General features: G+C 50.8%; 1 protein-coding gene across 1 annotated transcript in view; it reads left to right on the top strand.

Moving 5' to 3' along the window:
• The window catches only part of pogzb (pogo transposable element derived with ZNF domain b), a 40,270-nt gene extending 23,792 nt beyond the window's left edge, over positions 1–16,478 (top strand). The window contains exons 17-26 of the mRNA XM_072461558.1: positions 2,773–3,128; positions 4,005–4,072; positions 4,617–4,835; positions 7,455–7,620; positions 7,690–7,952; positions 8,254–8,647; positions 9,445–9,592; positions 11,017–11,053; positions 11,128–13,362; positions 16,286–16,478. Coding sequence (XP_072317659.1) covers positions 2,773–3,128; positions 4,005–4,072; positions 4,617–4,835; positions 7,455–7,620; positions 7,690–7,952; positions 8,254–8,647; positions 9,445–9,592; positions 11,017–11,053; positions 11,128–13,362; positions 16,286–16,478 — 4,079 coding nt within the window. The remainder of the gene's footprint in view (positions 1–2,772; positions 3,129–4,004; positions 4,073–4,616; positions 4,836–7,454; positions 7,621–7,689; positions 7,953–8,253; positions 8,648–9,444; positions 9,593–11,016; positions 11,054–11,127; positions 13,363–16,285) is intronic.
• The last annotated feature ends 10,144 nt before the right edge of the window (positions 16,479–26,622 follow it).

Raw genomic sequence — 26,622 nt, 5'->3', positions numbered from 1 at the left:
TGGTCATCTCTCTGGTCATCTCTCTGGTCACTCTGGTCATCTCTCTGGTCATCTCTCTGGTCATCTCTCTGGTCACTCTGGTCATCACTCTGGTCATCTCTCTGGTCACTCTGGTCATCTCTCTGGTCACTCTGGTCACTGGTCATCTCTCTGGTCATCTCTCTGGTCACTCTGGTCATCTCTCTGGTCACTCTGGTCACTGGTCATCTCTCTGCTCACTCTGGTCATCTCTCTGGTCACTCTGATCATCTCTCTGCTCACTCTGGTCACTGGTCATCTCTCTGGTCACTCTGGTCATCTCTCTGCTCACTCTGGTCATCTCTCTGCTCTCTCTGGTCATCACTCTGGTCATCTCTCTGGTCATCACTCTGGTCATCTCTCTGGTCACTCTGGTCATCTCTCTGGTCATCACTCTGGTCATCACTCTGGTCACTCTGGTCATCTCTCTGGTCACTCTCGTCACTCTGGTCATCACTCTGGTCACTCTGGTCATCACTCTGGTCATCTCTCTGCTCACTCTTGTCATCACTCTGGTCACTCTGGTCATCACTCTGGTCATCACTCTGGTCACTCTGGTCATCACTCTGGTCATCTCTCTGCTCACTCTTGTCATCACTCTGGTCACTCTGGTCATCTCTCTGGTCACTCTGCTCATCTCTCTGGTCACTGGTCATCTCTCTGGTCATCTCTCTGCTCACTCTGGTCACTCTGGTCATCTCTCTGCTCACTCTGGTCATCTCTCTGCTCTCTCTGGTCATCACTCTGGTCATCTCTCTGGTCATCACTCTGGTCATCACTCTGGTCATCTCTCTGGTCACTCTGGTCATCTCTCTGGTCATCACTCTGGTCATCACTCTGGTCACTCTGGTCATCTCTCTGGTCACTCTCGTCACTCTGGTCATCACTCTGGTCACTCTGGTCATCACTCTGGTCATCTCTCTGCTCACTCTTGTCATCACTCTGGTCACTCTGGTCATCACTCTGGTCATCACTCTGGTCACTCTGGTCATCACTCTGGTCATCTCTGCTCACTCTTGTCATCACTCTGGTCACTCTGGTCATCTCTCTGGTCACTCTGCTCATCTCTCTGGTCACTCTGGTCATCTCTCTGCTCACTCTGGTCACTCTGGTCATCTCTCTGGTCACTCTGCTCATCTCTCTGGTCACTCTGGTCATCTCTCTGCTCACTCTGGTCACTCTGGTCATCTCTCTGCTCACTCTGGTCATCTCTCTGCTCACTCTGGTCATCTCTCTGCTCACTCTGGTCATCTCTCTGGTCACTGGTCATCTCTCTGGTCACTCTGGTCATCTCTCTGCTCACTCTGGTCACTCTGGTCATCTCTCTGCTCACTCTGGTCATCTCTCTGCTCTCTCTGGTCATCACTCTGGTCATCTCTCTGGTCATCACTCTGGTCATCACTCTGGTCATCTCTCTGGTCACTCTGGTCATCTCTCTGGTCATCACTCTGGTCATCACTCTGGTCACTCTGGTCATCTCTCTGGTCACTCTCGTCACTCTGGTCATCACTCTGGTCACTCTGGTCATCACTCTGGTCATCTCTCTGCTCACTCTTGTCATCACTCTGGTCACTCTGGTCATCACTCTGGTCATCACTCTGGTCACTCTGGTCATCACTCTGGTCATCTCTCTGCTCACTCTTGTCATCACTCTGGTCACTCTGGTCATCTCTCTGGTCACTCTGCTCATCTCTCTGGTCACTCTGGTCATCTCTCTGCTCACTCTGGTCACTCTGGTCATCTCTCTGCTCACTCTGGTCATCTCTCTGCTCACTCTGGTCATCTCTCTGCTCACTCTGGTCCCTCTGGTCATCTCTCTGCTCACTCTGGTCACTGGTCATCTCTCTGGTCATCTCTCTGGTCACTCTGGTCATCTCTCTGGTCACTCTGGTCACTGGTCATCTCTCTGGTCATCTCTCTGGTCACTCTGGTCATCTCTCTGCTCACTCTGGTCCCTCTGGTCATCTCTCTGGTCACTCTGGTCACTGGTCATCTCTCTGGTCATCTCTCTGGTCACTCTGGTCATCTCTCTGGTCACTCTGGTCACTGGTCATCTCTCTGCTCACTCTGGTCATCTCTCTGGTCACTCTGATCATCTCTCTGCTCACTCTGGTCACTCTGGTCATCTCTCTGGTCACTCTGGTCATCTCTCTGCTCACTCTGGTCATCTCTCTGGTCACTCTGGTCATCTCTCTGCTCTCTCTGGTCATCACTCTGGTCATCACTCTGGTCATCACTCTGGTCATCTCTCTGGTCACTCTGGTCATCTCTCTGGTCATCACTCTGGTCATCACTCTGGTCATCACTCTGGTCACTCTGGTCATCTCTCTGGTCACTCTCGTCACTCTGGTCATCACTCTGGTCACTCTGGTCATCACTCTGGTCATCTCTCTGCTCACTCTTGTCATCACTCTGGTCACTCTGGTCATCACTCTGGTCATCACTCTGGTCACTCTTGTCATCACTCTGGTCACTCTGGTCATCACTCTGGTCACTCTGGTCATCACTCTGGTCATCTCTCTGCTCACTCTTGTCATCACTCTGGTCACTCTGGTCATCTCTCTGGTCACTCTGCTCATCTCTCTGGTCACTGGTCATCTCTCTGGTCACTGATCATCTCTCTGGTCACTCTGGTCATCTCTCTGGTCACTCTGGTCATCTCTCTGCTCACTCTGGTCATCTCTCTGCTCACTCTGGTCATCTCTCTGCTCACTCTGGTCATCTCTCTGGTCATCACACATCTTTCTCTTTCAGCTCTGTCAGACTTGGACGTGGACTCGTGTTTACTGGAGCCGATGCGTTCTTATTGGCCTGCGCCGGCTCGTCTTCCTGGTGTGGTCCCGCCCATGGCCGCGAGTGATTGGTCGACGCCGGACTGCCTCGGGGCGGCCGTGGTACCGTTCACGCAGTGGGCGGGGCCGAGCCGGACCCTGCCCCAACTTGGAGACGCCCAGGACTTCTTCGACCTTCTGTTTCCCGCCGAGCTCGTCACACTCATCACCACGGAAACCAACGCCAACGCCACCACGCAGCGCTTCCTGGTTCACGACCCGCTGCTCTCTGATTGGACGAGGCTGACGAGCGAGGAGTTCAAGGCTTTTCTAGGACTGGTGAGACTAAACCAGGACTAAACCAGGACTAAACCAGGACTAAACCAGGTCTAAACCAAGTCTAAACCAGGTCTAAACCAGGACTAAACCAGGACTAAACCAGGACTAAACCAGGTCTAAACCAGGTCTAAACCAGGACTAAACCAGGACTAAACCAGGACTAAACCAGGTCTAAACCAAGTCTAAACCAAGTCTAAACCAGGTCTAAACCAGGTCTAAACCAGGTCTAAACCAGGTCTAAACCAAGTCTAAACCAAGTCTAAACCAAGTCTAAACCAGGTCTAAACCAGGTCTAAACCAGGTCTAAACCAAGTCTAAACCAAGTCTGAACCAGGTCTGAACCAGGTCTGAACCAGGTCTGAACCAGGTCTGAACCAGGACTGAACCAGGACTGAACCAGGTCTAAACCAGGTCTAAACCAGGACTGAACCAGGACTGAACCAGGACTAAACCAGGACTAAACCAGGACTAAACCAGGACTGAACCAGGTCTGAACCAGGTCTAAACCAGGTCTAAACCAGGACTGAACCAGGACTAAACCAGGACTAAACCAGGACTAAACCAGGACTAAACCAGGACTAAACCAGGACTAAAACTAGTGTACGTACCACATGGTCTACAGTTTAATCTGACGCACACAATGTTTCAAAACTTTGATGCAAAAAGCTGCGTGAACACATTTTAGGCCCTGTTTTTACACAGGCTTTATAAATGAGGCCCCTGGGCTCCTGCTCCACGGTGTCACCAGCACGGCCAGAGGGTGTGGTCATCATTCAATAAAGGTCTAAATAATTAGACTTTTCTGATAATCGAAGGCTTCAGGCTTCTTCTAAAACCACGTGTGTGAAGGACATAAAAGGCTGTGCTGTGTTCCAGGTCGTCCTCATGGGGCTCCAGAACCTCCCAGACGTGTCCCAGCACTGGTCCAACGTCCATGACCACAGGTGAGTCCAGTACTGGTCCTACACCTCACAATCTGCCTCCACTGGTCCCGCTGGTCCTATTGGTCCCTCTGGTCCCGCTGGTCCCTCTGGTCCCTCTGGTCCCTTTGGTCCCGCTGGTCCCTCTGGTCCCTCTGGTCCCGCTGGTCCCGCAGGTCCCTTTGGTCCCGCTGGTCCCTCTGGTCCCTCTGGTCCCGCTGGTCCCGCTGGTCCCGCAGGTCCCTTTGGTCCCTCTGGTCCCTCTGGTCCCGCTGGTCCCGCAGGTCCCTTTGGTCCCGCTGGTCCCTCTGGTCCCTCTGGTCCCGCTGGTCCCGCAGGTCCCTTTGGTCCCTCTGGTCCCGCTGGTCCCGCTGGTCCCGCAGGTCCCTTTGGTCCCGCTGGTCCTATTGGTCCCTCTGGTCCTATTGGTCGCTCTGGTCCCGCTGGTCCCGCTGGTCCTATTGGTCGCTCTGGTCCCTCTGAAGGGACCAGTGGGACCAGGAGTAAACTTCCCTATGAAGTTTATTTTCAGACGTAAAAGATGATTTACCAAACTCTTTCTCTGCAGTTCCTTGTTTAATCAGGTCATGAGCCATCGCCGCTTCACTCAGATTCTCCAAACACTGCGTCCGGGCAGCACTGACCCCGCCCCCACCGGTGCAAACCCTGCCCATCTGCAAAAACGCCCAGCCCCCCTCAGCAGAAGCCACGCCTACCGGAAGGACCCACTCCAAATGTTCAGAAAAATGCTCCAGATCCAAGGCCAAGCCATGTGGGACGCCTACAGGTGAGACGCTGTTATTACACTGTTATTAAACTGTTATTACACTGTTAAACTGTTATTACACTGTTAAACTGTTATTACACTGTTATTACACTTCTACAGGTGAGACGCTGTTATTACACTGTTATTACACGTTATTACACGTTATTACACGTTATTACACGTTATTACACTGTTATTACACTTCTACAGGTGAGACACTGATATGATCCCGTCGACATGAGCCCCCCTCACATAAGCCCCCCTCACATGAGCCCCCCTCACATGACCCCCCTCACATGACCCCCCTCACATGACCCCCCTCACATGACCCCCCTCACATGAGCCCCCCTCACATGACCCCCCTCACATGACCCCCCTCACATGAGCCCCCCTCACATGACCCCCCCTCACATGACCCCCCTCACAATAGCCCCCTCACATGAGCCCCCCTCACATGACCCCCCCTCACATGACCCCCCTCACATGATCCCCCTCACATGACCCCCCTCACATGACCCCCCCTCACATGATCCCCCTCACATGATCCCCCTCACATGACCCCCCTCACATGAACCCCCTCACATGACCCCCTCACATGAGCCCCCTCACATGATCCCCCTCACATGATCCCCCTCACATGATCCCCCTCACATGACCCCCCTCACATGAGCCCCCCTCACATGATCCCCCTCACATGACCCCCCTCACATGAGCCCCCTCACATGATCCCCCTCACATGATCCCCCTCACATGACCCCCCTCACATGAGCCCCCCTCACATGATCCCCCTCACATGACCCCCCTCACATGAGCCCCCCTCACATGATCCCCCTCACATGATCCCCCTCACATGACCCCCCTCACATGAGCCCCCCTCACATGATCCCCCTCACATGACCCCCCTCACATGAGCCCCCCTCACATGATCCCCCTCACATGACCCCCCTCACATGAGCCCCCCTCACATGACCCCCCTCACAATAGCCCCCTCACATGAGCCCCCCTCACATGACCCCCCTCACATGATCCCCCTCACATGACCCCCCCTCACATGACCCCCCCTCACATGACCCCCCTCACATGAGCCCCCTCACATGACCCCCCTCACATGACCCCCCCTCACATGACCCCCCTCACATGAGCCCCCTCACATGATCCCCTCACATGACCCCCCTCACATGACCCCCCCTCACATGACCCCCCCTCACATGACCCCCCTCACATGAGCCCCCCTCACATGACCCCCCCTCACATGACCCCCCCTCACATGACCCCCTCACATGATCCCCCTCACATGAGCCCCCCTCACATGACCCCCCTCACATGACCCCCCTCACATGAGCCCCCCTCACATGACCCCCCCTCACATGACCCCCCTCACAATAGCCCCCTCACATGACCCCCCTCACATGACCCCCCTCACATGAGCCCCCTCACATGAGCCCCCTCACATGACCCCCCTCACATGACCCCCCTCACATGAGCCCCCTCACATGACCCCCCCTCACATGACCCCCCTCACATGACCCCCCTCACATGACCCCCCTCAGATGATCCCCCTCACATGACCCCCCTCACATGACCCCCCTCACATGACCCCCCTCACATGACCCCCCTCAGATGATCCCCCTCACATGACCCCCCTCACATGACCCCCTCACATGACCCCCCTCACATGACCCCCCCTCACATGACCCCCCTCACATGACCCCCCTCACATGAGCCCCCTCACATGATCCCCCTCACATGACCCCCCCTCACATGACCCCCCTCACATGACCCCCCTCACATGAGCCCCCTCACATGGCCCCCCTCACATGACCCCCTCACATGACCCCCTCACATGACCCCCCTCACATGAGCCCCCTCACATGGCCCCCCTCACATGACCCCCCTCACATGACCCCCCCTCACATGACCCCCCTCACATGAGCCCCCTCACATGACCCCCCTCACTTGAGCCCCCTCACATGACCCCCCTCACATGATCCCCCTCACATGACCCCCCTCACATGACCCCCCTCACATGACCCCCTCACATGACCCCCTCACATGACCCCCTCACATGACCCCCTCACATGACCCCCCTCACATGACCCCCCTCACATGACCCCCCCTCACATGAGCCCCCTCACATGATCCCCCTCACATGACCCCCCTCACATGACCCCCCTCACATGACCCCCTCACATGACCCCCTCACATGACCCCCTCACATGGCCCCCCTCACATGACCCCCTCACATGACCCCCTCACATGACCCCCCTCACATGAGCCCCCTCACATGGCCCCCCTCACATGACCCCCCTCACATGACCCCCCTCACATGACCCCCCCTCACATGACCCCCCTCACATGAGCCCCCTCACATGACCCCCCTCACTTGAGCCCCCTCACATGACCCCCCTCACATGATCCCCCTCACATGACCCCCCTCACATGACCCCCCTCACATGACCCCCTCACATGACCCCCTCACATGACCCCCTCACATGACCCCCTCACATGACCCCCCTCACATGACCCCCCCTCACATGAGCCCCCTCACATGAGCCCCCTCACATGACCCCCCCTCACGGCGAGCTCTCTGGTTCAAGTCTCTTACAGTGACGTCCTCCTTCACTCGTGTCTTCTCCACAGTCCAAAGTGCTGCCTCAGTCTGGACCGGGCCCTGCTCCCCGGGACTCCGAGCCAGGATCCAAGCCCGGGTCTGAACCCGGACCGTCCCAGACCGGGCCCCGCTCTGCCTCAGGTGTGGCTCCTGTGCGACTCAAAGTCTGGATACTGCCACCGCCTGCACATCCAGGTCAGTCACACGCAAACATCTGACCCGGCGCCGCCCAGAGCAGCGTGTGACCCGTGTGCCGCTCTACAGACGGGACAAGGCCCCTCCACCGCGGGCCCCTCCTCCACTGCGGGCCCCTCCTCCTCCGCAGGCCCCTCCTCCTCCGCGGGCCCCGTCTCGTCTCTGGTCCTGGATCTTCTGGCGGGTCTGGAGCAGCGCCACCATCAGCTCTTCCTCTGCAACGCTCTGTGTTCAGTGGAGCTGCTGAACGTTCTGCACCTCAGAGGGATTTACGGCTCAGCATCTTTCCCCCGGAACCACCAGCACTTCCCCCCAACACTGTGGGACGACAGGTACGGGACAGGGACCAGGACCTGGACTGGTCTCTCTCTGGTCTCTCTCTGGTCTCTTCCTGGTCTCTTCCTGGTCTAATCCTGGTCTCTTCCTGGTCTCTTCCTGGTCTAACCCTGGTCCCTTCCTGGTCTCTTCCTGGTCTAACCCTGGTCTCTTCCTGGTCTCTTCCTGGTCTAACCCTGGTCTCTTCCTGGTCTCTTCCTGGTCTAACCCTGGTCTCTTCCTGGTCTAACCCTGGTCTCTTCCTGGTCTAACCCTGGTCTAACCCTGGTCTCTTCCTGGTCTCTTCCTGGTCCTCAGACCTCTGGAGGCACCAGGTGACTTCGTGCAAAAGCAGAGGGGCGTGGTCTTGGCGACTCGTTGGATGGACGTGAAGGAGATGGGTTGCCTCTCGACCAATGCGGCTCCAGGAAACACGGACACGGTCTGGAGACGGTCCCAGTCCAGACCCGGGACCCTGGACCCTCTGGACCGTCCCGAGTCCTTCCGGCTCCTGCAGGAGAACATGAGAGGGGCCGACATCTGCAAACAGCTGCTGACCTGCAACGCACTGGGGGGCGTGGCCTCCGAGCGCCGCTGGAGGAACCTCTTCTGGTTTTTAATTAACGTCAGCGTCGTCAACTCTTTCATCGTCCTGAGAGAGACGAGACGAGACTGTCCCCCAGACTGGGTCCAGAAGGGTCTGTTTACTCAGGTGAGGACGGGGACAAGGACCAGGACAGGGACCGGGACGGGGACCGGGGACCACGGACCACGGACCGGGACCAGGACCCGGACCAGGGCCAGGACGGGGACCGGGTCCAGGACCTGGACCGGGACCGGGACCGGGACCGGACCAGGACCAGGACCAGGACCAGGACCAGGACCAGGACCAGGACCAGGACCAGGACCAGGACCAGGAGGTGGTTTGTGTCAGAACTTCCTGTAAAGACTCTTTTGTCCCTCAGGAGAACTTCCTGTAAAGACTCTTTTGTCCCTCAGGAGAACTTCCTGTAAAGACTCTTTTGTCCCTCAGGAGAACTTCCTGTAAAGACTCTTTTGTCCCTCAGGAGAACTTCCTGTAAAGACTCTTTTGTCCCTCAGGAGAACTTCCTGTAAAGACTCTTTTGTCCCTCAGGAGAACTTCCTGTAAAGACTCTTTTGTCCCTCAGGAGAACTTCCTGTAAAGACTCTTTTGTCCCTCAGGAGAACTTCCTGTAAAGACTCTTTTGTCCCTCAGGAGAACTTCCTGTAAAGACTCTTTAGTCCCTCAGGAGAACTTCCTGTAAAGACTCTTTTGTCCCTCAGGAGAACTTCCTGTAAAGACTCTTTAGTCCCTCAGGAGAACTTCCTGTGAAGACTCTTTAGTCCCTCAGGAGAACTTCCTGTAAAGACTCTTTTGTCCCTCAGGAGAACTTCCTGTAAAGACTCTTTTGTCCCTCAGGAGAACTTCCTGTAAAGACTCTTTTGTCCCTCAGGAGAACTTCCTGTAAAGACTCTTTTGTCCCTCAGGAGAACTTCCGCAGACGTTTGGGGACGCAGCTGACCCAATGTTTCAAGCGTCCTGTGGCTCCTCCTCCTCTGCTCCCTGGACCCGCCCCTGTCGCTCCTGAGACGCAGCGCCACCGTCTGGCCAAAGTCAGCACAAAGACCAAACGCTGTAAGAACTGTTCGTCCAAAAGTCTGCGCAAGGGTTTAGACCAGGGTAAGACCGGGTTTAGACCAGGGTAAGACCGGGTTTAGACCAGGGTAAGACCGGGTTTAGGTTTAGACCAGGGTAAGACCGGGTTTAGGTTTAGACCAGGGTAAGACCGGGTTTAGGTTTAGACCAGGGTAAGACCGGGTTTAGACCAGGTTTAGACCAGGGTAAGACCGGGTTTAGGTTTAGACCAGGGTAAGACCGGGTTTAGACCAGGGTAAGACCGGGTTTAGACCAGGTTAAGACCGGGTTTAGACCAGGGTAAGACCAGGGTAAGACCGGGTTTAGACCAAGTTTAGACCAAGGTAAGACCGGGTTTAAACCAGGGTAAGATCAGGTTTAGACCGGGTTTAGACAAGGGTAAGACCGGATTTAGATAAGGGTAAGACCGGGTTTAGATAAGGGTAAGACCGGGTTTGGACCAGGGTAAGACCGGGTTTAGACCAGGGTAAGACCGGGTTTAGACCAGGGTAAGACCGGGTTTAGACCAGGGTAAGACCGGGTTTAGACCAGGGTAAGACCGGGTTTAGACCAGGGTAAGACCGGGTTTAGACCAGGGTAAGACCGGGTTTAGACCAGGGTAAGACCAGGGTAAGACCGGGTTTAGACCAGGGTAAGACCGGGTTTAGACCAGGGTAAGACCGGGTTTAGACCAGGTTTAGACCAGGGTAAGACCGGGTTTAGACCAGGGTAAGACCGGGTTTAGACCAGGGTAAGACCAGGGTAAGACCGGGTTTAGACCAGGGTAAGACCAGGGTAAGACCGGGTTTAGACCAGGGTAAGACCGGGTTTAGACCAGGGTAAGACCGGGTTTAGACCAGGTTAAGACCGGGTTTAGACCAGGGTAAGATCGGGTTTAGACCAGGATAAGACCGGGTTTAGACCAGGGTAAGACCGGATTTAGACCAGGGTAAGACCAGGTTTAGACCAGGGTAAGACCGGGTTTAGGTTTAGACCAGGGTAAGACCGGGTTTAGGTTTAGACCAGGGTAAGACCGGGTTTAGACCAGGTTTAGACCAGGGTAAGACCGGGTTTAGACCAGGGTAAGACCGGGTTTAGACCAGGGTAAGACCAGGTTCAGACCAGGGTAAGACCGGGTTTAGACCAGGGTAAGACCGGGTTTAGACAAGGGTAAGACAGAGTTTAGACCAGGGTAAGACCGGGTTTAGACAAGGGTAAGACCGGGTTTAGACAAGGGTAAGACCGGGTTTAGATAAGGGTAAGACCGGGTTTAGATAAGGGTAAGACCGGGTTTAGACCAGGGTAAGACCGGGTTTAGACCGGGTTTAGACAAGGGTAAGACCGGGTTTAGACCAGGGTAAGACCGGGTTTAGACAAGGGTAAGACCGGGTTTAGACCGGGTTTAATTGTGTTTTCTCTTGTAGTTTCGGCCAAACTCGGCTTCGTCATGGACACTCAAACGTAAGTGATTCCGTCAATCATATCCTTTGTCCAATCACGTGTCTGGGTCCTCACAGGCTCCTCCTCTTTTGCAGGGGACAGATCTCATTGGGCGACCCGCAGAAGCAGGGCTTTAGCGCTCCGATCGAGGAATCAGATGACGAAAGCGTGAAAGCAGAGAGGGCGGAGTCTCCGGCCTCTGGGGACCAATCGTTTCCGTCGGTTCTTCAGGAGCTGTTCTCGGAGCGTCAGCTGCAGATCGTCCTGTGTGCTCTGTGTGAGGGCGTGGCTCAAGCCGCGCACGTCTTCTCCACCGAGCCCCACATCATCCGCCGCTGGCTACGTGAAGCTAACGCTAAAGTGTACCCCGACCGCCCGTGGTGCGCCGGGGCCGACCGCCTGCTCAAGTTTGTCCTGAGCACGCGCCAACAGGAGGCGGCGCTCACGTACACCGGCCTCTCCAACCAAGTGTCAGCGCTCAAACTCAAGGGCTCCATGGTTCACTCCCTCAGGTTCTCGTACGACTGGGCCGTTAGCTTCATGCTACAAACCAAAGTGCAATTTCAGGGCGTCTGGACGCCGCTGGCGCTGGAGCTCACGCCGCATCTGAACCAGCAAATCTCCACATTTCAGACGTTTACGCAGAAAGTCATCAGAAGTCACCGACTGCCGAGGGTCGCCGTGGCAGCCATGGATGAACTGTGTCTGTTTGCAGACTTCAGTCGGATGGAAGCTCCCTCTGGTCGTCCAGGCGTGCTGCAGATGACGGGCGTCGCCCCTCTGGTCACGGTCTATGTCTCTGCGCTCGCAGACGGAACGCTCCTCCCGGCTTTAGTTTCAGCCAAAGTCGATCTGGACCAGAAATCTTTGCCGGAGTTTGTTTTGGTGGCTCCGGAGAACGTGGACGATTGCCTGGATCTGTGGAGGAAGCAGGTCTGGACTGAGCACGTGCGGGACCTGAAGCTGGAGAAGTCCATGCTGATTCTGGACGCGCACCGGGAGCACGACAGCCACGCCTTCCTGGCCTCGGCAGGAGAAACGGGAACTCTGCCGGCGCTGATCCCCAAAGGATTCTGCCACCGACTGCAGCCGCTGGAAGTTTGCGTCAAACCCGTGATCCAGACGCTCTTACTCAGACGATGGAGAGCGCTCGCCAACGGAGACGTGTCGCTCGCCAACGGAGACGTGTCGGCTTTGGACCAGGAGAAGGTCGCCAAGACGCTGGTGGAGTGGACGCTGGAGGCGCTGTCACACGTCAACCAGCTCCCAGAGGTCGTCCGGAGGTCGTTCACGCTCGCAGGGCTTCTGGAGGAAAAGGAGGAGGAGGAGCTGCAGGAGATCCAGAAGGAGCTGATGAGAACGCTGAGTGTGAAGATGACGGGAGAGAACGTGAACTGGGACCAGGAACCAGACTTTTGGAACATGGAACCGTCCCAAGAAGACAAACTGAAGGACGAAGACGAGCGGAGACATAAGAGACGGAAGGAGCTCAGCGAGACGGACACGGAGGACGAGACCAACATGGAGGGAGTGAGAGAGGAGGAGAAACACAAGGAGGGAGTGAGAGAGGAGGAGAAACACAAGGAGGGAGTGAGAGAGGAGGATAAACACAAGGAGGGAGTGAGAGAGGAGGAGAAACACAAGGAGGGAGTGAGAGAGGAGGAGAAACACAAGGAGGGAGTGAGAGAGGAGGAGAAACACAAGGAGGGAGTGAGAGAGGAGGAGAAACACAAGGAGGGAGTGAGAGAGGAGGAGAAACACAAGGAGGGAGTGAGAGAGGAGGAGAAACACAAGGAGGGAGTGAGAGAGGAGGAGAAACACAAGGAGGGAGTGAGAGAGGAGGAGAAACACAAGGAGGGAGTGAGAGAGGAGGAGAAACACAAGGAGGGAGTGAGAGAGGAGGAGAAACACAAGGAGGGAGTGAGAGAGGAGGAGAAACACAAGGAGGGAGTGAGAGAGGAGGAGAAACACAAGGAGGGAGTGAGAGAGGATAGACACAAAATGGACATTCCAAAACCAGAAAATAGAATAAACAAGAGGAAAGAAGAGCAAGAAGGAGAGAAGGAGATAGTGGAGCGAAAGGAGGAAGAAAGAGAAGAAATGGTGGAGGAAGTGGACAAAATGGAAGAGGAGCGAGAGGAAGGAGGAGCGAAAGACGAGGAGAGACAGGAGGGCATGAGAGGAGAAACAGAGGGACACAAAATGGACGCTGAGAAAACAGAGGAGAGGAGAAAAAAGGGGGAGGAGCGGGAGGAGGAGCGAGGGAAGGAGCAGGAGGAGGAGCGAGGGAAGGAGCAGGAGGAGGAGCGGGGGAAGGAGCGGGAGGAGGAGCGAGGGGAGGAGCGGGAGGAGGAGCGGGGGAAGGAGCGGGAGGAGGAGCGAGGGGAGGAGCGGGAGGAGGAGCGGGGGAAGGAGCGGGAGGAGGAGCGAGGGGAGGAGCGGGAGGAGGAGCGGGGGAAGGAGCGAGGGGAGGAGCGAGGGGAGGAGCGGGAGGAGGAGCGAGAGGAGAAGCGAGTGAAGGAGCGAGGAGAGGAGCGAGTGAAGGAGCGAGGGGAGGCGCGAGGGGAGGAGCGAGTGAAGGAGCGAGGGGAGGAGCGAGGAGAGGAGCGAGGGGAGGAGCGAGTGAAGGAGCGAGGGGAGGAGCGAGTGAAGGAGCGAGGAGAGGAGCGAGTGAAGGAGCGAGGGGAGGAGCGAGTGAAGGAGCGAGGAGAGGAGCGAGTGAAGGAGCGAGGGGAGGAGCGAGTGAAGGAGCGAGGGGAGGAGCGAGGGGAGGCGAAGGGGCTTGGAACCCGGATCCTGATGGGGGCGGACTTGGGAGATGAGTGGCAGGTGAAATGTCAGAGTTTAGAAGACAAAATGGATGAAAGCTAAATCATGACATCACAGGTGAAAGGGGCGTGTCCTGCCTACGCCCACACTTTGATCAAACCAATGACTCGTCTTTATGATGTCACGATGAGATCAGAGAAGTGTTTAGTAATAAACATGTACAGTTTTTCATCTTTATGATTCGTCTTGTGTTGAACTCAAGGGTTTTGTTTTAATAAAAATGTAAAGAACTTTTGTCTCAATGTGAACGTCACTGCTGAGCCCGGAATGTTCCACAGTGTGGCATTTATCTGCTTTGCTGTAAACACATGTATGACAATATTGCACATGACAGTATTTCACATGGGTACGACAGTATTGCACATGGGTATGACAGTATTGCACTTGGGTATGATGGTATTGCACTTGGGTATGACAGTATTGCACATGGGTATGGCAGTATTGCACATGGGTACGACAGTATTACACATGGGTATGACAGTATTGCACATGGGTATGACGTATTGCACATGGGTATGACAGTATTGCACATGGGTATGACAGTATTGCACATGGGTATGTGTCATGGAATCAGACTTACACCGATGCTATTCCGTAACACATCGAGAACAACTTAGAATATGAAACGACACAGAAATATCAGACGTTTGTATGACAAGCTTGGGAGAAAACGCCGGGACACAGGAGGGTCACGCAGGCTGCGTACCACAGCCTGCGTGACCCTCCTGTGTCTCACACCGTTTTTTCCCATGTTGGTTGGTTTTATTAGATATTCTGGAATAGGCGGGTCACATTTCTCATTGGTCAGCTTCACATCAAGGCACTTGTTTTACAGCTGGTATTTTTCCGTAGAGATCAAGCCTTGGGTAAACATTACCCAGACTCCTCTGGGCTGTCACCCCCCCTCGGGTAAACATCCTTTGGCCCATCTTTACGACCCCTTCACAAATGCAGTTTGTCACACACCGTTCTTCTCTTAGACTAATGATGCAGATTAAATATCACTATTATGCAGATAAAATACATCACAGAAATATAATTATATATTCACATTTTATCACAGTATGACAGTATTGCACATCAAATCAAATCAATTTATTTTTGTAAGGCCCAAAATCACAACAACAGTTGCCTCTGAGGGCGATGAATTCAGACAATGTCTGTGGGGACGAGGGACGATGTCCCAGGTCCTCTGTCCTTAGACTCTCCTTCTCGTTCAGGAAAAACTACAAAAAACCCTCTTTGGGACAAAAGCGTATGTCCCTGTGTTAGTTCCAGTGAAGGAGGATGTGACTCTCACAGACGTGAGGGAGACACTGGAGCTGGAGCCACTCTTCAGGCAGATGAGGGACCGTCCACACGGGGCAGGGACACTTCACCAGGAGAGGGACATCTGGGTCCACAGGTCCTCAGGAGTGAGACAAAGAAGGCGGTGAACAGTTTGCAAGTGGAATTAAAAAATAAATAATATTTATTTTTTAATTAAATTGTGTATAATATTATTATACACACATATATTATACACATATATTATAAACACATATATTATATACATATATATTATATACACATATATTATATACACATTAGATATACACACATATATTATATACACATATATTATACACATATATTATATACACATATATTATATACACATATATTATACACACACATATTATACACACATATATTATAAACACATATATTATATACACATATATTATATACACATATATTATACACACACATATTATACACACATATATTATATACACATATATTATATACACATTAGATATATACACATATTATACACACATATATTATATACACATATATTATACACACATATATTATATACACATATATTATATACACATATATTATACACACATATATTATAAACACATATATTATATACACATATATTATATACACATATATTATATACACATTAGATATATACACATATTATACACACATATATTATATACACATATATTATACACACATATATTATATACACATATATTATATACACATATATTATACACACATATATTATACACACATATATTATAAACACATATATTATATACACATATATTATATACACATTAGATATATACACATATATTATATACAAAGTAACTCCACAGTTTCTTAAATAAACATGCTGAAGTAAATGTAATAAGTAATGTATCTGAGTACTACCCACCTCTGTGTATATAGTTCTTTAATGCACACTATCAAGACTTCAATCATGATTACTTATGTAATGCTATAAATCCTTTATATATATATACATATATACAATATATCCCCTTAAGGCCATATTTTGTCTTCCTAAAGTCTTTTAATGCTTCTGTTCTTAGTGCTCCAGCCATTACACTTTGCACGTCTTTGGACTGATGTCAACAGCAAAGACATGGTGGAGCTGGACGCCATGGAGCAAAGTGCTCCCAAACACGCTGCCAGGGTGTTTGGGAGCACTTGTGTGGGAAAGGATGTTCCGGATGATGCTGGTGACCAGTATATCATAATATCATGTACTGATGAAGTCCTTTTTAATGGAGGACAATCCAATGCAAAACCACTGGGGGAAGCATTATAGGGCGGATGTGGATGGGGCACCAATAAACCCAATCCTTATGATTCAGATGGCCTCCTGCAGCACCTGGTGACCTGGTGACCTGGTGACCTGGTGACCCAGCTACTGCCCTGTGCTGGACTATGGAGTGGCATAATGCTTGGTTTGTCTGAATGTTGACACATCTGCTCTGTAAGGTTCAAAACGGTGTGTAGTTAAATTGTTACTTTTAACTTGCATGTGAAGGCGACCTTGGCAGGCACGGGAAGGGTGCGCTGCACTTGAAGGGTGCGCTGCACTTGAAGGGTGCGCTGCACTTGAAGGGTGCTTGAAGGGTGCGGTGTACTTGAAGGGTGCGGTGTACTTGAAGGGTGCGGTGTACTTGAAGGGTGCGGTGTACTTGAAGGGTGCGCTGCACTTGAAGGGTGCGCTGTACTTGAAGGGTGCGGTGTACTTGAAGGGTACGCTGTACTTGAAGGGTGCGCTGTACTTGAAGGGTGCGCTGCACTTGAAGGGTGCGCTGTACTTCAAGGGTGCGCTGCACTTGAAGGGTGCGCTGTACTTGAAGGGTGCGCTGTACTTGAAGGGTGCGCTGCACTTGAAGGGTGCGCTGCACTTGAAGGGTGCGCTGCACTTGAAGGGTACGCTGCACTTGAAGGGTGCGCTGCACTTGAAGGGTGCGCTGCACTTGAAGGGTGCGCTGTACTTGAAGGGTGCGCTGTACTTGAAGGGTGCGCTGTACTTGAAGGGTGCGCTGCACTTGAAGGGTGCGCTGTACTTGAAGGGTGCGCTGCACTTGAAGGGTGCGCTGTACTTGAAGGGTGCGCTGCACTTGAAGGGTGCGCTGTACTTGAAGGGTGCGCTGCACTTGAAGGGTGCGCTGTACTTGAAGGGTACGCTGTACTTCAAGGGTGCGCTGTACTTGAAGGGTGCGCTGCACTTGAAGGGTGCGCTGTACTTGAAGGGTGCGCTGCACTTGAAGGGTACGCTGTACTTCAAGGGTGCGCTGTACTTGAAGGGTGCGCTGCACTTGAAGGGTGCGCTGCACTTGAAGGGTGCGCTGTACTTGAAGGGTGCGCTGCACTTGAAGGGTGCGCTGCACTTGCTGTACTTGAAGGGTGCGCTGCACTTGCTGTACTTGAAGGGTGCGCTGCACTTGAAGGGTGCGCTGTACCTGAAGGGTGCGCTGTACCAGAAGGGTGCGCTGCACTTGAAGGGTGCGCTGCACTTGAAGGGTGCGCTGCACTTGTACTTGAAGGGTGCGCTGTACTTGAAGGGTGCAGGGTGCGCTGCACTTGAAGGGTGCGCTGTACTTGAAGGGTGCGCTGTACTTGAAGGGTGCAGGGTGCGCTGCACTTGAAGGGTTCCTTTTCAGCACTGTAGCTAGGCTAACAAACTGTCACAGTGCAGTAGAGCCCTCAATCCCAGCTTCTCTCAGCTCTGATGATTTCCTCCTATTTTTTAACAATAAAATAAAAACAATCAGAGATAAATTAGATGAAATTACCCCCGCTATTAGCCCTGAACTAGCCCAAGCTGTAAATCTAACGTCCCATATAAATCCACCTGTAAACTTAGAAAGGTTCACAGCTGTTGATCAAGCAGAGATAACTTCAGCCATTATGTCCTCTAAAAGCTCAACTTGTGTCCTAGACCCCATTCCAAGCTCCTCAAAGACATTCTTCCCCTAATTATAGACCCTATTCTTAATATAATAAATACTTCACTCCAAAGTGGCTATGTTCCACAGTCCTTCAAACATGCAGTCATTAAACCTCTTCTGAAAAAGCCTAATCTAGATCCCGACCTATTGGTAAACTACAGACCTATTTCAAATCTTCCCTTCGTCTCTAAAATCCTTGAAAAAGTTGTAGTAAAACAGCTTTGTCGCCACCTGCAGGACAATAACTTATTTGAAGTTTTCCAGTCAGGGTTCAGAGCCCACCACAGCACTGAAACTGCACTAGTTAAAGTCACAAATGATTTGTTATTAGCCGCTGACGATGGACTGGTCTCAATCCTGGTTCTGTTGGACCTCAGCGCAGCGTTTGACACCATCGACCACAACATTCTACTGCAGAGGTTAGAATGTGATGTAGGTGTTGGAGGAACAGCCCTCAGCTGGTTTAAATCCTATCTATCTGATAGGTTCCAATTTGTTAATGTAAACCAGAGCTCCTCACCATGCTCTAAAGTAATTTACGGTGTGCCACAGGGTTCGGTACTCGGTCCAATTCTGTTTACTCTTTATATGCTGCCATTAGGCAACATTATCAGGTCACATGGCATTAACTTCCACTGCTCTGCAGACGACACTCAGCTGTATTTATCAATGAACCTGATCAGAGCGATCAAGTAGACAGACTTAGTACTTGTGTGAAGGAGATAAAAACCTGGATGACACTAAACTACCTGCTTCTTAACCCTGAAAAAACCGAGGTCATTGTGCTGGTCCTAAGCATGTACGAGACGCTCTATCTGAGCAGATAGTCACACTGGACAATGTCAGTGTTGCCTCCAGTTCTACTGTAAGAAACCTTGGAGTCTTATTGGACCAGGAGCTCTCATTTAAAGCTCATATAAATCAAGCTTGTAAAACAGACTATTTCCATTTGCGCAACAAGAGCCAAAATCATAAGAATCCTGCCTAAAAGTGATGCCGAAAAACTTATCCATGCATTTGTAACGACTAGATTAGACTACTGTAACTCCCTGCTCACAGCAGGTCCTAAAAGCTCCATAAAAAGCTTTCAACTGGTTCAAAATGCAGCAGCAAGATTACAACAGGAACAAAAAGAAGAGAGCACATTACACCAGTGCTGGAGTCTCTTCACTGGCTCCCCGTCGAGTCTAGAATCAAATTCAAAATTCTACTCTTGACCTACAAAGCCATAAATGACATGGCCCCATCCTACCTCAAAGATGCTATAGAACCATATCATCCAAACAGAGCTCTTCGCTCTCAGAATGCTGGCCTTCTGGTGGTCCCAAGAGTCTCTAAAAGTACTGTAGGAGGTAGAGCCTTCTGGTGGTGCCAAGAGTCTCTAAAAGTACTGTAGGAGGTAGAGCGTTTAGCTACCAAGCTCCTGTGTTATGGAATCAGCTCCCGACCCATGTTAAATATGCTGACACAGTCTCTTCATTTAAGTCCAGGCTTAAAACGTTCCTCTTCGAAATCGCTTATGGTCAGACTAGTTAGGAACAGAAACATAAACCCACAGCTTCAGCTACGCTGCCCTAGGAGTAACTGTGCTGGGGGAAGTATGACAGCTTGAGCACTATCCTCTTCTTCTTCTGACTACTTATGCTATCAAACAATATTTATTTTTTGATTCGACTTGCAAACTGTTCACCGCCTTCTTTTCTTTCTCTCACTCCTGAGGACCTGTGGACCCAGATGCCCCTCCCCTGGTGAAGTGGTCCCTGCCCCGTGTGGACGGTCCCTCATCTGCCTGAAGAGTGGGTCCAGTTCGCCTCAGTCGGTCCCTCTTCTGCCTGAAGAGTGGGTCCAGCTCCAGTCTCCTTGTGTCCGTCTGTCCGTCTGTGAGAGTGGGATCTCTCCTTCACTGGAACTAACACAGGTTTCTACGCTTTTTTCCCAAAGAGGTTTTTTTTTTTTTTTTTGTAGTTTTTCCTGGCCGAGAAGGAGAGTCTAAGGACAGAGGACCCTGGGACATCGTCCCTCGCCACCACAGACATTATCTGACTTCATCGCCACCACAGACATTGTTGATTCATTTCTCCCTGTGGCCCTCAGAGGCAACTGTTGTTGTGATTTTGGGCGTTACAAAAATAAATTGATTTGATTTGATTTGATTTGAAGGGTGCGCTGTACTTGAAGGGTGCGCTGCACTTGAAGGGTGCGCTGTACTTGAAGGGTGCAGGGTGCGCTGTACTTGAAGGGTGCGCTGTACTTGAAGGGTGCGCTGTACTTGAAGGGTGCGCTGTACTTGAAGGGTGCGCTGCACTTGAAGGGTGCAGGGTGCGCTGTACTTGAAGGGTGCGCTGCACTTGAAGGTGTCCAACAAATACAGACTCCTCCAAAACCTTCAAAAACAAGTAATCACGTTGCATTTCCATAAATATTCATCTGCAAATGAGCCATGTACCTTTTGACTTTATGAACTTTCTGTAGAACATCACCACAGACAATAAAAGTCAAGGGTTCATGGAGAAGAGCCAATGGGACCTCAAGCATTTGAGGTGAATGGTTAGAAAAGACTGTATCCATTTTTTTAAAGCGTTGAGTTGTGAAATAACTGGGAGCCGATCACTTTAAGAGGATGAGAGACTTTTCTGTGAGCGATGGTTCAACAACAGCCTTGACCTTCTCGTCACATGACCCATGACCCATGACCCATGACCCATGACCCATGACTAAGACAATGTTACATGTCTGGAGGACTTATTGCTCAGGCCTTGCAGGGGACAAAATAGTCCTCCTGACTGACTTCTGCCTTAACACGTTACTGTTGATGTCTGTCACTTCATTTCAGGTTCTATTCAAGGCTCTGCACGAGACTGGATGATGTGGTCCAGTGCGCAGCAGCCATCGTGCTCTGCGCCAATGTACTTCATCTTATGACTTATTTTGTTAGTTATTGATGGGTAATCCACATGTAGTTTGTGTCAAACAGAAGTAGTGCCTTAGACATGAATGCAGTTCAGTAACTTCAACAATGTGATGCAGACCTGTCAGGTCCCGGAAAGGAATCTATGTGTCAGTGATCCAGAAGCCCTTTCTTTTCCAGAAACAGGTAGATACAAGATGGCCGACACACTAGTTAGTAATATATTACGTTTTTTTAAATCTATATTTGTGTGTGTGTGTGTGTGTGTGTGTGTGTGTCAATTGGAAGTTGTTGGTAAGATGTAAACAAATTGAGCAATTATGTTACAATACTATTCAATTATGTTCTAATATTATGTGTAAGATGCTGCCTTTTTGTTTTTTGGTACATAAATGCCAGAAGCTTGTTGCTCCTGCTCGGAGCCAAACTGAGCAGGAGGATCAGATCGTGCAGCTAAAAGACTGAGGTCTGTGTGATGTCACTTTGGGTTCATTTCAAGTTTACAATGGGAGTGCTTTCATTCCCCCTTGCTAAACATTTTTTTTAAATGTACAGTTGTAAATCATTGTTGTCTTGGCTTCCCAAATATTGTTTTAAGCTGCATCATATGCATCATATGCATCATCATATGCATCATATGCATCATATGCATCATATGCATCATATATGCATCATATATGCATCATATGCATCATCATATGCATCATATGCATCATATGCATCATATATGCATCATATATGCATCATATGCATCATCATATGCATCATATGCATCATATGCATCATCATATGCATCATATGCATCATATGCATCATATATGCATCATATGCATCATATATGCATCATATATGCATCATATGCATCATCATATGCATCATATGCATCATATGCATCATATATGCATCATATATGCATCATATGCATCATCATATGCATCATATGCATCATATGCATCATCATATGCATCATATGCATCATATATGCATCATATGCATCATATGCATCATCATATGCATCATATGCATCATATGCATCATATGCATCATATAGCTCTCGTGCTGATGCGTTTAGGACACAGTAAACCTGGATTTGTACCTGATTTTTCACAATAGCTTTTCAGATGTTTTTTATGAGCTGTAAATGAGAGCTCCTGGTCCAATCAGACTCTGAGGTTTCTCACAGTAGAACTGGAGGCTTCAGTGAGACTATCTGCTCAGATAGAGCGTCTCGTACATGTTTAGGACCAGCACAATAACCTTGGCTTTTTTCAGGATTAAGAAGCAAATGATTTAGTGTCATCCAGGTTTTTATCTCCTTCACACAAGAACTAAGTCCATCTCCTTGATGGCTCTGATCGGGTTCATTGATAAATACAGTGTAGTGTCCAGAGCAGTGGAAGTTCTGATAATGTGTGTTACAGTGAATACCTGAAAATGAGGAGAAATTCCTATTCCAAAATGGATTAGATGGAAAGAAATGGCATGGAGCAGTTGTGGTGGTCTGCACAGCAACAACTGTGGAGTCTGGTGGTTCTGGGAACCTAACTATTTGAATGAATAGTGTGTAATTGTTTCATCCACATTCTGCCTTTACAATGTAGTTTGCCGAGTGAGTTTCCCCATTTTGTGACAATACTTCACACTTTCATACATGATTGAACACATGTAAGCAACAGGTGGCATGATCTATGATTATCCGAGGCTTTTTGTGATGTAGATGGCTAAAGAGCTGTAAAAGACTTTCCCTTTTGTCCAAGAGCTGCAGCTGGACACGTCCATCGTCCGAATGGCCAGTGCGAGGGAGAGTCTGCCACTGCAGATCATGAAGGGTTAGGATTTCTTTCTTGACCTTATTTTGTATCTAAGACGATAAGTGGGGATCGCTGCAATTGGCTTGTTGTAATTCCGACATTTACATAAAGCTTGGAAATATGGTGGTCAAACTAGCTTTTTTGGTGTGTGTTATTGAGGAGTTGTGTTCTGTCCTGAAATAACACTTCTATTTAGTCTGATATAAAAGTGCACTGTGCGCTGAGCGCCAGGACGATGAAGTATATCCGTGGGTATGTTTATCAAACTGGAGTGAAATCTTGCTGAGGTGAAGGAATCATCCATATGGCTTATGGGTTGAAGGTGCAACGCTTGTGAAAGATGTTCCCACGAGAAATGCATTGGTGTCCCCATCGACCAACTGGAAAAAGTCCGGAGGGAACACTGGATGTGTCCATTTTGTAATGTACGGTAACGTATGGTGTGTGCCACAGGGGTCAGTACTTGGTCCAGTTCTGTTTACTCTTTACATGCTGCCGTTAGGTCACATGATCAGGTCACATGGCATTAACTTCCACTGCTCTGCAGACGACACTCAACTGTATTTATCAATGAAACCTGATCAAAGAGACAGACTTAGTGCTTGTGTGAAGGAGATAAAAACCTGGATGACACTAAATCATCTGCTTCTTAATCCTGAAAAAAGCCAAGGTTATTGTGGTGGGCCCAAAACGTCTACGAGACGCTTTATCTGAGCAGATAGTCTCACTGGACAATGTCCGTCTAGCCCTCATTTTTGCTACTCATTTTCATTATCATCCAAACAGAGCTCTTCGCTCTCAGAATGCCGGTCTTCTGGTGGTCCCAAGAGTCTCTAAAAGCACAGCAGGAGGTAGAGCTCCTATCCATGTTAAAGAGGCGACACAGTCTCTTCATTTAAGTCCAGGCTTAAACGTTCCTCTTTAAATGACTTATGTTCAGGCCAGTGAGGAACAGAAAAATAAACCCACAGCTTTAGCTCTGCTGCTCTAGCAGCAACTGTGCTGAGGGAAGTATGACAGCTTGAGCACTATCCTCTTCTTCTGACTTATTCTATCAACAATTATTTAATTTCACTAGCAAGCTGTTCATTGCCTTTTCTTCTTCTCCCACTTCCCCTCCAGGAGTGGAAGAGGCTCATCAATGACCTGTGGAACCAGATGCTCCTCAACTCTCTGGTTCTCCTCCTGAGTGGCTCCACCTCCACTCTCTGTCTCCTTCACGTTCATCTGTCCGTCTGAGGGAGTCAGATCTCTGCTTCACCGCGGAACTCCTCCAGGTTTCTACTTTTTCCCAAAGAGGTTTTTTAGTTTTTCCTGGCCGAGAAGGAGGGTCTAAGGACAGAAGGAGGGTCTAAGGACAGAAGGAGGGTCTAAGGACAGAGGGAGGGTCTAAGGACAGAGGGAGGGTCTAAGGACAGAAGGAGGGTCTAAGGACAGAGGGAGGGTCTAAGGACAGAGGGAGGGTCTAAGGACAGAAGGAGGGTCTAAGGACAGAAGGAAGCTCTAAGGACAGAAGGAAGCTCTAAGGACAGAAGTAGGGACTAAGGACAGAAGGAGAGTCTAAGGACAGAGGGAGGGTCTAAGGACAGAGGGAGGGTCTAAGGACAGAAGGAGGGTCTAAGGACAGAGGGAGGGTCTAAGGACAGAGGGAGGGTCTAAGGACAGAGGGAGGGTCTAAGGACAGAAGGAGGGTCTAAGGACAGAGGGAGGGTCTAAGGACAGAGGGAGGGTCTAAGGACAGAAGGAGGGTCTAAGGACAGAAGGAAGCTCTAAGGACAGAAGGAAGCTCTAAGGACAGAAGTAGGGACTAAGGACAGAAGGAGAGTCTAAGGACAGAGGGAGGGTCTAAGGACAGAGGGAGGGTCTAAGGACAGAAGGAGGGTCTAAGGACAGAGGGAGGGTCTAAGGACAGAGGGAGGGTCTAAGGACAGAAGGAGGGTCTAAGGACAGAAGGAAGCTCTAAGGACAGAAGGAAGCTCTAAGGACAGAAGTAGGGACTAAGGACAGAAGGAGAGTCTAAGGACAGAGGGAGGGTCTAAGGACAGAGGGAGGGTCTAAGGACAGAAGGAGGGTCTAAGGACAGAAGGAAGGTCTAAGGACAGAGGGAGGGTCTAAGGACAGAAGGAGGGTCTAAGGACAGAGGGAGGGTCTAAGGGCAGAGGGAGGGTCTAAGGACAGAGGGAGGGTCTAAGGACAGAAGGAGGGTCTAAGGACAGAGGGAGGGTCTAAGGACAGAAGTAGGGACTAAGGACAGAGGGAGGGTCTAAGGACAGAGGGAGGGTCTAAGGACAGAAGGAGGGTCTAAGGACAGAAGGAAGCTCTAAGGACAGAAGGAAGCTCTAAGGACAGAAGTAGGGACTAAGGACAGAAGGAGAGTCTAAGGACAGAGGGAGGGTCTAAGGACAGAGGGAGGGTCTAAGGACAGAAGGAGGGTCTAAGGACAGAGGGAGGGTCTAAGGACAGAGGGAGGGTCTAAGGACAGAAGGAGGGTCTAAGGACAGAAGGAAGCTCTAAGGACAGAAGGAAGCTCTAAGGACAGAAGTAGGGACTAAGGACAGAAGGAGAGTCTAAGGACAGAGGGAGGGTCTAAGGACAGAGGGAGGGTCTAAGGACAGAAGGAGGGTCTAAGGACAGAAGGAAGGTCTAAGGACAGAGGGAGGGTCTAAGGACAGAAGGAGGGTCTAAGGACAGAGGGAGGGTCTAAGGGCAGAGGGAGGGTCTAAGGACAGAAGGAGGGTCTAAGGACAGAGGGAGGGTCTAAGGACAGAGGGAGGGTCTAAGGACAGAAGGAGGGTCTAAGGACAGAAGTAAGGACTAAGGACAGAAGGAGGGTCTAAGGACAGAAGGAGGGTCTAAGGACAGAGGGAGGGTCTAAGGACAGAAGGAGGGTCTAAGGACAAAAGTAGGGACTAAGGACAGAAGTAGGGACTAAGGACAGAGGGAGGGTCTAAGGACAGAGGGAGGGACTAAGGACAGAAGGAGGGTCTAAGGACAGAAAGAGGGACTAAGGACAGAGGGAGGGACTAAGGACAGAGGGAGGGACTAAGGACAGAAAGAGGGACTAAGGACAGAGGGAGGGACTAAGGACAGAGGGAGGGACTAAGGACAGAGGGAGGGACTAAGGACAGAAAGAGGGACTAAGGACAGAGGGAGGGACTAAGGACAGAGGGAGGGACTAAGGACAGAGGGAGGGACTAAGGACAGAAAGAGGGACTAAGGACAGAGGGAGGGACTAAGGACAGAGGGAGGGACTAAGGACAGAGGGAGGGACTAAGGACAGAGGGAGGGACTAAGGACAGAGGGAGGGACTAAGGACAGAAGGAGAGACTAAGGACAGAGGGAGGGACTAAGGACAGAGGGAGGGACTAAGGACAGAGGGAGGGACTAAGGACAGAGGGAGGGACTAAGGACAGAAGGACAGTTTAAGGACAGAGGGACGGTTTAAGGACAGAGGGAGGGACTAAGGACAGAAGGAGAGACTAAGGACAGAGGGAGGGACTAAGGACAGAGGGAGGGACTAAGGACAGAAGGAGAGACTAAGGACAGAGGGAGGGACTAAGGACAGAGGGAGGGACTAAGGACAGAAGGACGGTTTAAGGACAGAGGGACGGTTTAAGGACAGAGGGAGGGACTAAGGACAGAAGGAGAGACTAAGGACAGAGGGAGGGACTAAGGACAGAGGGAGGGACTAAGGACAGAGGGAGGGAATGAGGACAGAAAGAGGGACTAAGGAGAGAAAGAGGGACTAAGGACAGAGGGAGGGACTAAGGACAGAGGGAGGGACTA

Source organism: Eucyclogobius newberryi, unplaced genomic scaffold, assembly GCF_026437365.1.
Source record: "Eucyclogobius newberryi isolate DKJ021-1_F unplaced genomic scaffold, fEucNew1.0.hap1 SCAF_3, whole genome shotgun sequence".
NCBI lineage: Eukaryota > Metazoa > Chordata > Actinopteri > Gobiiformes > Gobiidae > Eucyclogobius > Eucyclogobius newberryi.
Note: the sequence above shows the minus strand (reverse complement) of the source record. Positions and strands in the feature narration are given on the sequence as shown.